General features: G+C 35.6%; 1 protein-coding gene across 2 annotated transcripts; it reads right to left on the bottom strand.

Moving 5' to 3' along the window:
- Nucleotides 1-733: 733 nt before the first annotated feature.
- On the bottom strand, nt 734-11,258 carry LOC105445268. Of its 2 annotated transcripts, none has more exons than XM_030999884.1 (10): nt 10,997-11,258; nt 7,932-7,983; nt 6,512-6,649; nt 5,596-5,717; nt 5,154-5,283; nt 4,719-4,757; nt 3,180-3,385; nt 2,466-2,528; nt 2,004-2,073; nt 734-1,331 (listed from the first exon to the last, which is right to left on the bottom strand). In XM_030999884.1, the coding sequence occupies exons 1-10, from the start codon at nt 11,204-11,206 to the stop codon at nt 1,159-1,161; spliced, it is 1,203 nt and encodes a 400-aa protein (XP_030855744.1). In that variant the 5' UTR covers nt 11,207-11,258; the 3' UTR covers nt 734-1,158. The 2 variants fall into 2 exon arrangements, with proteins under 2 accessions (XP_030855744.1, XP_030855745.1); XM_030999885.1 differs by having other exon boundaries at nt 3,180-3,364.
- Nucleotides 11,259-12,005: the final 747 nt, after the last annotated feature.

Here is a 12,005-nt window from a genome sequence, read left to right as displayed (position 1 = left end):
CAGAACACGGAGTAAGAGCACAAAGGATATATTTTATTATTCATTATGCTTGCTTGGATATCAGCAAATCATCAAAAATGAGTAATATTGTAATTACCACAAATTCTCTCCCCTTTGTTTGCTAAACATACATCAAATAGTAAGGAAAGTTGGATATCCTTTTATCACACTGACTGCAAGCATGTTGCATGAAATGAAATCAAATGAAATGACTACAGAAATTAAATGGTACTGTTAAGGAAACACATTTCCAAAATCAATAACCCTTGTTCTCACTTTATATGCATCATCTAGTTTTGAATATATCATTGAACTATGAAGAGGAGATTTAGAACTTTAAAAATATGATTAATCCTTAATGTATCGAAAATGTGTTTTCTAAATAACTGTGACAAGATTCACAAGTAACCATGTAATTATATGTCATCATTCTATGTTCCTAATGACTTCGTGTGTACGTTGTTCATGTGGCATACGAGTTGCCTAGTTTGAACAAGATATTAAACAGAATGAACTTAAGGAATCAAATCAGAAGTGAGCAAAGAAAAACTCATATTTCAACCTTAAGAAACAAAATCATATTAACGTAAACAAATACTGGAGTAAACCTGTTTTTTCTTTAAACATATCTCAATGACAGGCGCGTACGCAGGGGGGGGAAATTTTCGGACCGATTTATAAATGTTAAAACCCCCCCCTTGAAAAAATCCTGCGTACGCGCCTGCTCAATGATATTGCTAAGTATTAAAGAAATCATGGTAAATCAATTGAAGGTGTAAGCTATCTAAACAATGTGGTGTTTCGTAAACATTTCATATTTAAACTTTGCAATAAAAAATTATCAAGAGTTATTGCAAAGATTAATTGAAAGAATATCAGAGAAGTTATTGATAATTCACCTTTCACGTGTTTATTATGACACTTATTGATTGGAGACTACGAACGAGAATTGTTTTTACCAGTCTTTATAGAAACGCGGGATCAGTACAGACATAAGTTCTAACATTGGGTCAGATAATGTGATGTGGTAAATGGTCTAACCGTATGGCATGTTATTCCGATGAAACATGGCTGATCTTTCCAAATTATCTCCTCCAATCTCTTTATCAAAACCAATTTGTTTAAAAGGAGGTAAAGAGTTCCTCTTACGCGTGGGGGCTATGAGGACCATGATGAGAATAACCCAAGAACTCCTCCCAGAGCTCCGGCCAGCGCTGCTAAATGGAGTGTAGATCCTGATTTATTTGAGATGCTAACCTCCTCAGGGTCTCTAGGACGGGTGTTGATCCGGCGTGAAGTAGGTGGTGTTGAGGGGGCGGGAGTGGGCATGGCTGCAAACACGAGAATAATTAAAATAACAAAACTAATGATAATGATAATAATGATATTAATGATAATAATATAAAAAGGTAGAATAATATGCCACGTTTCTATCACATGGGATGATCAAGGATAATCAAAGATAAAGTACTATCACATCAAAGTACTCACATATTAAGACATACGGGGTTGTGCCGCTCTAATGGGTGACTTTTTCACGAAAAATCCCTAAACATGTGTCCTATTTTTGACAAAAATACCATTAAAAATGGGTCTTTTTTCAGAATTTCCAAATTGGAAAAATTGGCCTTATTTTGAGAAAAATTCCCCCAAATGACCCATTGAAATGGGTAGGGGTTTCGAGGCTTCAGCGGCACACCCCCGACCAAACCAAATCTGAGTAGGGGGGATCATTACCCTGGCATTAGCTTGGCCGCTACCCTTAGACGCTCAGAGTATTCAGGGAATGACTTCCTACTAGTTTTTCCATTTACTACAGTCATGAGTGGAGAGTGGCACATTTAGCTTAAAGTCTAAAGTGATCTACAGTCTAGTGAAGTATCCATTCGACCACGACACCACTTTTAAAGTTGCAAATAAAAGCTGGGGTTATTCAAACTCTTTAATAATACAATACACAAATCAAAAGTGAAAAATAATGATAACTCTAAGGGAAAACTTACCACGAGCAGTAATGTTATTGCTCGATCTGAAATACGTGCAATCTGGACAAATGTTTTCATCAATAGATACCTAGGAAATGACAACAAATTAAAATATCTCATTCGAAATACTAAATGTCCCTTTGAAAGAGAAAGATGGTGCATAATGTGGTCTTTATCTCTGTTCTAAAATTCATTTTCATTTAGCAAGTATGTTTGGAAGCAAGGAAATAAAAGATATAATGATAATGACAGAGATTGGAGCCCCAATAAAACACATATATAACATTGTGGTTAAATTAAAAGTTATTTACATTAAAGTGCTAACATCGAATCAATATGCTATTTGAAATAATTAAATTGATACGACGAAGTTTCAATTCTGTAAAAAGAAACTAAAAGAAGCTCAGAAAACATAAACTTTCAACGCAAAGAAGAAATTGTACAAATTCAAAACAAAAAAATGTATTTTCATTGACTTACATAAGCTATATAAATTCCCTCGGAAACGTTGTTAAAATACACATTAGGGTTGCCATCTCTTTGCTGGAAAAGTAATCAAAAAGTTCATGATAAATAAACCAACTTCCGGCAACCTAATGACGTAGACTGAAGGAACATGAAGGTCAAAGACGCCGTTGAGAAATATTTAAAGACAGTTATAACTGTTTCTAAAAGGACCAGGTTTTATTTGTCTTTTCATTACATCGTTGGTCAATGGCGTACTAAATGCATTTTGACACTGTTCAATTCAATTTACTACAGAAGTTGGTTGAGGTTAAATTACATATTATGTTAGGAATTAGATGAGGCATCAATTTTTTGTTAATCCTGAAAAAATATGTCATTTCCTTGTATAAAAATGAAGTCATAAGAATAACACCAAAAAAATATCAATATTCCAAATAATTATATTCTTTTTCTTGAAAATTCATGTCTTTCATGAAGCTTTGTGTAAAGAAGTTGAGACGTGAGTCTTTACTAATAGGAAAGAGTGAGAGAAATAGCATCATTTTCCTTGTTTCGATAATGATGCAGCTGTTATGACTGTGATCTTCATGTACATTTCATATTACTTCACACACACACACATACACACACACACACAAAACTATTTAAAGATGGTTTGATTATGGTTGATAATCTCCTTAGAATTATTTAACACAATACAAATATAATCGCATTTGATATACTCACTGAATTAAAGTATGCTTCAAAGAAGTGTGGCATTCTGCGTTCTTTAACATCTACTACTTCCTCAAGCAAGACGTGGTATCTAGGGTATGTCTGACTGGTACTCGGCCAAAATGAGACGACTACAGAGCCATTGCTGATCTGACTAATGAAGGGTTTGTATTCTGGCACCCAGTTCTGGGGAGAGTCTACACAACTTTCAGCTTCTTCTAAGTATTCATGGTAATTTGTTTTGATACATTCACATTGCTGCAAATTTGTATTAATCCCCTTAAATATAAAATAAATTGAACTATCAGTGTATTCACCCACTTACTGCCAGGTTAAAATCTTTATAAAACAAATCTACATTTACATGTACCTGTCCCACCGCTATCCCCAGTTACAACATGTTAAGCTACGGTCACAAAGGTTCGTATGAACGATGCGTTCGTACGAATTCCAGAGTTCGTAGATATTCGTAGATTGGGCATAGCTTCTTACGTCCTTCTTACGGATTTGTACGAAGGCCGTTTAATATTTCGTTTTTTTTTCTTCTCGTAAGAATGCATTGAGTTCTTCTTACGTCAGGCTTACGGCAATTTTACGAGTTTTCGTTCTCTCAAGACGGTTGTACTTGTAACTGAAAGCATTCTCAAGTCATTTGTCAGAAGATCTTACGATTTGTTTGTATATTTTGTCGGGTTGCAAAAAAGCGTTGCACAAATTGGATAACATGTGTACACCTTAGGAGCACCTTGCGAACGCCAGGAGATGTTGTAGGAAGGCCATACCAATCTCCGTTCGTAAGACGTTTTTACCAACGCCGTAAGAGTCCTCTATGAACAACAAGAAATTTGAGGCTTCTAGAATTCGTCCCTATTTTCACGAAGTGACGGTAGTGAGGAAAGTCGTCACGCAAAGCGAATGCAATTTTTTTTTCACTAACGTCACTTCGTGAAAACAGCGACGAATTGTCTCTCGACCCAACGAAACATACGAAGATCTTGCGTGGTTCTTACGATGATATTACGACGTTCGTACGAGGTTGAAAACAATCTTGCAAACTTCCGAACGGTCTACGAACGCTGGTTTCATACGGAGTGGTCTGAAAATCGTTCGTACGGCGTTCTTAACAGTTCGTAATGGTAGTTGTGACCGAGGCTTAATACAATCAAACAAACAAACAAACAAAACTTACATACATTTTGTACCTATTCAACCGGTGCTATCAATTTTTTTTAGAAACCCTATGCTATGTGAACTTATCCCGCTGCTGCAAAGTTAAAAAAACATTAAAAAAGAAAGGAAGAAACATACATATACATGTATTTATCCGACCGCTATTACCAAGTTCAGTTTAAAAAAAAAACATGTCTGTGTCTCTCAGCCCACCGCTGCCAAGCAACACTTAAGTGTGAAGAAGATTTATGTGTATGTATAAATATCAACCCTGCCACCTGCAACCAAAACTGTCAGCAAATCTAGGTGTAACTATCCCACCGCTGCCACCAAGTTAGTAACGACAGAGGAATTCCTCGAATAAATGCAAAACAAACTTACCAATATTGCAAAGAGAAACCTGTGGTTCTTGTTTACAACCTGAGAACAAAAATGAAATCCTAAAATTTGAGTATCCAATTTTCTAGATGAAAGTTTAATCTCATCATTTAAAAGATTTTTTTTGTTTAGATTATTAGCACGTGTCGTTAAATGCAAAACAACTTACAAAACGGACAAAAGCAAACAAGTGAAACCCATGAAATACGCGAATACAGTATAATGAAGACAAGACAGCACGCAGCATAATAATTATCCTACCTTTGAGTAAATGCAACGTAAAATGAGCTTGCTTTCCATCGTACACACAAAACTAATTACCCTTGTTTTGTTTTAGATCGAATAAAGACATTTATTATTCCTTGCTATGAAATGGATCAATTTGCTATGTCAGGGTGCAATCACATATTTACACCATGGGAATGAGGCGGTACATACTTGGAAGGGCTGCGATATGACTTCCTTTGTTTGAATCATCATTATTCTTCGGAAGGCTCTTTATAATAATGACGTAGTCCATGCTAGGCTGGGAAAAATTCCCATACTGACAGCTCACCGTAAAATTAGACTGCAAGAAACAAAGGAGAAAAAATTAAACATAGGTGTATATTGAAACATTCCCTCGTATGTTGTTTCATAATTTTAATGAACAGTGATATCTAAATCTTAAATGTGCCCTGTGCTACAAATGGCATAATAAAAAAACAAATCAAGTTCGATTATTAAACAAGACCAAGATAGTTTACTTCCCACTGTGCTAATTCTTAATATATCAAATATGTATGTTTTAATATACGGGTAGAATTGCCTTTCCCGCAAATTCAAATTTCTGACGATAGAACGAAAAGAATGTTTTAGAGCATGAAATGCAATGACTTACACGAGTATCCTCAATGGTCAATGTTCTGTTGAATAACATTGTGACACAGAAATATTGTGAAGCACAAACATTCCTGCTGCACATGACCTTAACTTCATATCCAGTCAAAAGGCTAATGCGATCTAGGAAAGAAGAAATTTGAGATATGTCAAGTTTTGAAAGGAAGGTGTTTTTTTGAAACACGTAATTATAAGATACTGTTCTCGATTTGTAATTTAAACTAGTCACTACCAATCGATAGATTTGGCTGTGTTTTTCAAATCATGTATGAAGTTTGATTTTATACATATTCCTACCTATTATGCTTTCTACCATTTCACTTCCCATCATAATTATGTGAAACGCGGGCAAAACCGCGGCGGTTATGTTGACGTAAAGTGTAACGTTTCACATTTCTGTATCTTGTAATATACAGAGCTCAGTGAATACACGCAAGTCCTTTGTTGCACGCAGACGCCGTTCATGTAACTTTTACACACCAAAATCGCAGCGGCTAATAGACTTTACTTTGTACTAGATATTCATCTCAAAAAGTTTTTTTCTTGATTACTAAATTTGTACTTTTACATTAAAGTTGAAGTACGTATTATTGTACAACTGCTTAACACTAGGATATGACACTCATTTGGCTATTGTTTCACTTCTAAATATATTTTTCCTTGTGTGCTTCGGAATAGAAGTCCTAGATAGATGGTGCCGTACAGATGCCCTTTCTTCTTTTATCACTAATTTTTCGTATTCATTTTATTCATATCATTCATAATATTCATATTCATATCATTATTCATATTCATATTATTGTTATACTTATTATTATCATTATTATCATAATTATTATCATTATCATTATCATCACCATCACCATCACCATCACCATCATCATCATCATCATCATCATCATCATCAAGTTGTTCACCTTGCGATGCACGCCACTGAGGAGAAATCTCCAGGTAGACCTTTCCATCTGGTCCTATGACAGACGAAGAACCCATACCAACCTGGAGGGGACCACCTGGTGCCTGGTTTACAGGTACGGTGTTCCGATTCCAGCAATCTACCAATCAAAATCAAACCAAAAATAATCAAAATCCCCAGAAAATCTGACAAAAAAATGCACTATCCCAGTATCCCCATTTGAGGGTATACTACATACTGACCTGTACACCTAAGCCATTGTCGTCATTAGACCTAATTATACATTTATTGAATAAGGAAGACATTTAATGTGCTTGATGGAATGTTGTGTTATACCTGCAAGCAGATTTGTCCCACCAGCCCGATCATTCTTACAATTCTAGAATGTTTCGGGAAGAATAGATTTCTTTTAATGCTGACAGCACTGGTTTATCTAGATATAATATTATATCAGGCACTTATACAACAACAACAACAAAATTGGGGGAGGGGGAGAAAAGAATTATGAAATGTCGTGTAAAAAGCAAACCTCTCAGTCTCTTATTAAAAGAGATCACTATATATCAGTCATCTACTTCTGCAAATAAATGTGTATTGATTTATGGTAGACATCTAGAAGGAATGCAAGAACCATCTTTGACACTTTCTTTGTACCGAATTTATACAATAACTTCCAACCAATCATAAACAACAATCTTGTTTAAACAGATACCTGCTTGTTGTATAGAACTTGATTTAAATATCGTGTTATCATGTTGCTGCCAGGACAAAAGAAGGGCTTCCAGTAAGTTAATAAATCTGGGTCTCAAATCCTATAAAGGTAAAAGTGACCATAGTTACGTCAAAATAAAAATGTATAAATTGAGTTCATCAGGGCGTTTTCGCAAAATGCTTGTTTGTCCTTAAACGTGGCCATTATTTCTAAATCTTCTTTATTAGGAACCTTATATTGGTATACTTTTAAAAAGGTATATCTTAAGTCATTATAAATGAACTGACGTATCATTTAGGTATGACCATGTGCATTATGAAAGAATACATATTAATGAAAAGAGGGTGAGAGCGAGGAACATAGAGATAGAGATGGATTAAAAGAGAAGGAACAGGATGTAAAGAGGAAGAAAAAACATGGAAAAAGAGGAAGCTAGAAAGAAGAAGAAAAACGAAGATGGCAGAACAAAAGAGGGGGAAAGGGAGGAAGAGAAGGGGAGGAGACAAGTAGGCCTATATAATGGTTTTTACAAACATGATTGGTTAAGCAGTGAGAGACGAGACATATATATTGGTATTAAACCACAAAGCACAAATTGTCATGACTTGGTACTTCATACGACAACCTTTCCTCTCTTCTTTTAAACACTGATAATGGATATTATTTACGATGTAGTACATTTTTGACAGAAATATTTTACGTGACTTACTTGGAGTAATAACGCATGGTGGGAGCGATGAACTTGAAACACGAGATGCATCCTGTAACAGAAAGAGGGAACTAAAAATCTGAAAAAGCAATTTAGGAAAACTCGACACCTTTCCCGAGGACGAATGAGAATTTTATGTAACGAAGTCATACTATACTCTTATAAAAATGAACAGGTTTCTTTTTTATTTGTTATTTTTACAAACTGCAAATCAAACGACTGATCCAATCATGGAAATTAAAGTGTAATATTTTTACCTCTGAATAAAAACAAACTATAACATATAAAATTATCCGACCATGCTATGTTACCTTTTGACGTACTATTATTGGGTATCTATGAAAATTATAATTTATAATACCTGGCTGACGGAAACCCCACCTTTGCCTAGCCATGCTGACTACATGAATGCCCAACAGTTGGATTTTATACTGATTGCTTTGATTAGTATATAACAAATCGCACGTTTAGTGCTCCGAATGCACAATGTTCTGTTCTTAATCTAAATAAATGAAAATCTGGGAATTCTCAGTTGAGAGCATGCAGGGACAAAGGAGATTTGTCTAGCCGGAGCTACCCCGATAATCAAACCTGACCTACATTATTTTGTCTACACTTATGTATGCCCCCCCCCTCCACCCCTCCCGCGGGATGATGTAAAGAAAATGACATGATAGTGTGTGTGTGTTTTAAAGTAGAGAAATAAAAGGGTCCGTATCATTGCTGGGGAAATTGTGAACTCGTTTTACCTACACCTCGCCTATAAAGTCGTCTTATGAGACATGTGTTCGCATAGTACACGATCATTTCGAGAATAGCTCTCATCACAATTGTTATGACTCTGAAAACATGGGTGTAGCATTTCAATAAATTGTTCGATAGATATTGGTCAACACATCAGTAAGGTTATAGGCACAAATATTCTTTATCAACATGTTGAAGTTTGTAATTTTAAATAGATTGATTGTGAGTGTAGACATGAATGTATTGAGGAAAACAAAACTGATTAATTTCCGAGGTCCTCGAACCCATTCAAACCCATTAGAGTGGAGTTGCCACAAGAAACAAAATTTCTGTCCATATATATGACTACACAAAATTGGATGGACTTGGCTCTTATACAAACTTATTGCCAAACAGGAAAACCATTGTTCAGGTGGACACTCTAGTCTAACGTGGGGTCCTACGAGCTCTACGTGTACATGCATGGAGCTTTGACATAACTACATTTCAAAAGATACACCTGGTTTGGATTTTTAAAAATCCGTAATTTAGTTCTTATTTTTTTTTTAAATGACGCTTAGGAACAGAACTGAAATATTATACAGTGCGTACCAGAAAAAACGAAACCGAGAAGTATCGATGTTCTATCATAACTTAATCACAACTATAATTAATGAATGATACATATTTGGAAAGCTTAGAATCTCCTCTTTCATGTGATGCTACTCAAATAATGCATATTTCAGGCATGAGTGATTAAAAGCAATTTGAAGGAAGGAAACCAAAAAGACATTTGGCGGGCGATATCTGAATTTCGAAGAAAAATTCACATTTCTAGAAAGTTGAGTTTCTGCCCTTTCACATGACACCTCAATCAGGAAAAATGAGCGAGGAATGACAAAGTTCTGTTTGTTTAAAGTAGTGCTTGCATTTCCATAATTTTATTAAACGAATTCGTTTTCACTGGCTTCCTGCCGTATCAAAAAACGAAATTAACAAAAGACTTAACTCCGTTTCGTTGACAATCAGCCGTAGACGAGAGTCTTCATGCATGGCTGATTGTCAACGAAACGGAGTTAAGTCTTTTGTCAAATCTGCTTTTTGCTACGGCAGGCACCCAGTGAAAACGAATTCGTTTGTTAAAATTATGAAAATGTAAGGGCTATTTTAAACAAACAGAACTTTGTTATTCCTGGCTCATTTTTCTTGATTGAGGTATCATATGAAAGAGCAGAAAATGAACTTTCTAGACTTTCTAGACATATGATTTTTTTCTTTGAAATTCAGATACCGCCCGCTAAATTACTTTTCGGTTTCCTTCCTTCAAATTGCTTTTAATCACTCATGCGTGAATTATGCATCACATGAGTAGCATCAACTAAAAGAAGAGACTCTAAGCTTTCCAAATATGTATCATTCATTAATTATGGTTGTGATTAAGTTATGATAAAACATCGATACTTCTCGGTTTCGTTTTTTCTGGGACGCACTGTATATCAAACCCATCTTTCAACTTGTGAAAAGTCCATTATGCATCTAAACAAATTACAGGTTATTCACTGTTTCTGTATATAGAGTAGGATAGTTTGACATTCTACAAAGAAGATTCATTGAATAGAAGATTAACTTTTGCAAAGTTAAAAAGTGATTGACTGAACTAACAAATGCTTCGAACATACTTTTGAAAAGTGGAAGCTCATATATATCAACGTTTCTCAACCAATAATAAATACAACTCTTCCGTATAATTTTTCAATTCATGAACTCCAATTTTGTTTATTTTTCCTTCAATGATAACAACACCAACCAAAAGAACAACAATAATGCTGATAAAAATGATGACGATGATGATGATGATGATGATGATGATGATAATAATAACAATAAAAATAATAATAATTAAACAAATAATAATGATTGCAATGATAACAATTATAATAATAATAATAATATTAATAATAACAATGATAATGAGAGTGATAATAGCAACATTAGTATTGATAATCATAATAATAACAATAATAATCATTAAAACAGATATAGGAAGTTGAAAGCATGCAATTATTACCATCAATTAAAAAAACAAACTTATAATTAAAAAAAAAAAAAAAAAAAAAATCACATTCCTAGTGTACCTTTGCCGACAAAAATATATCCTTATAATCCTCAACATACATGTATTCTTGCAACTGTTAACATCATTCAGCCGGATGTGATCCATAAATGTATACAGGAAGCTTCATAGGCTATTCCCTTGACATAGACAGAAATGAAATTCAATCATACGAAATTGCACTACGGTCCATAGCTTTCCATATTGTACATGTATATTCTAAACTTACCGTTTGTTGACAAGGACTCGTGCAAATCAATGGCAAGCCACCAGCTATAATGGCGCCTACTCCAGATGTACACCAAGAAACATAGACCGTTATTATAACCACCCAAAGTGGAAGATAAACCGGAATAATTTGTGCCATCTTTGCAAATATGTTCGCCTCTCCAATAGAAAATAATCGACCCAGCAAGTACCTTACTGGGTGTTGTTTCATGAAACCAACTCTATGACAGTCCTATCTTTGTCCGCGACCAACGGAGATGTCAGGAAGCAGAAAACCCGTTTCACAAAACCATGTTCAGCCCGGTGGCGGATTCAGGGGGGGGGGGGGGGTGCTGAAACAAAAACAAAATTAGGGCTCATTACCCACCCACCCCCCCCCCCCGGCGCATCCCCCGCCCTTACCGCCGGCTGGATCCGCCCCTGGTTCAGCGACAAATTAATGACTTCGATCAGGCGCGTACGCAGGATTATTTCAAGGGGGGGGGGGTTAACATTTTTAAATCGGGCCGAAAATTTCGCATCGACTTAGCCAGCTGCTGAATAAGCGGGAGGGGGGGGGGGGGGGGTAAGAGGATACTTTTTTTTTTTGGTCCCAAAAAAATCGCAACGACTCAGCCGGCCGCTGAATAAGCGGGGGGGGGGGGGGGGGGTACACTTTTTTTTTTTTTTTTGGTCTCGAAATTTGAAAATTTGACATTTTGCTCCGTTGGGGGGGGGGGGTAAGGTCGCCTTTTTTAGGTCAGTCATGGGAATATTTTTATTAATTAAAAAAAACAAAAAAAAACGAAGGGTTTTTTTTAAATAATTTTTTAGGGGGTTTTTTACACATAAAAATACCAACGGGGGGGGGGGGGTTTACCCCCAAACACCCCCCTGTGTACGCGCCTGACTTCGATACTATTGGCTAAAAATATATAGTCTTTGTCACAATCCATCATATTTTATCCTGAATTACCAAAGGAGATTATGAGGGTTAATTTCACTCAAACTGTTTGAAAAATATATAAATC

Source organism: Strongylocentrotus purpuratus, unplaced genomic scaffold, assembly GCF_000002235.5.
Source record: "Strongylocentrotus purpuratus isolate Spur 01 unplaced genomic scaffold, Spur_5.0 spur5_scaffold_6, whole genome shotgun sequence".
Taxonomy (NCBI): Eukaryota; Metazoa; Echinodermata; class Echinoidea; order Camarodonta; family Strongylocentrotidae; genus Strongylocentrotus; species Strongylocentrotus purpuratus.
Note: the sequence above shows the minus strand (reverse complement) of the source record. Positions and strands in the feature narration are given on the sequence as shown.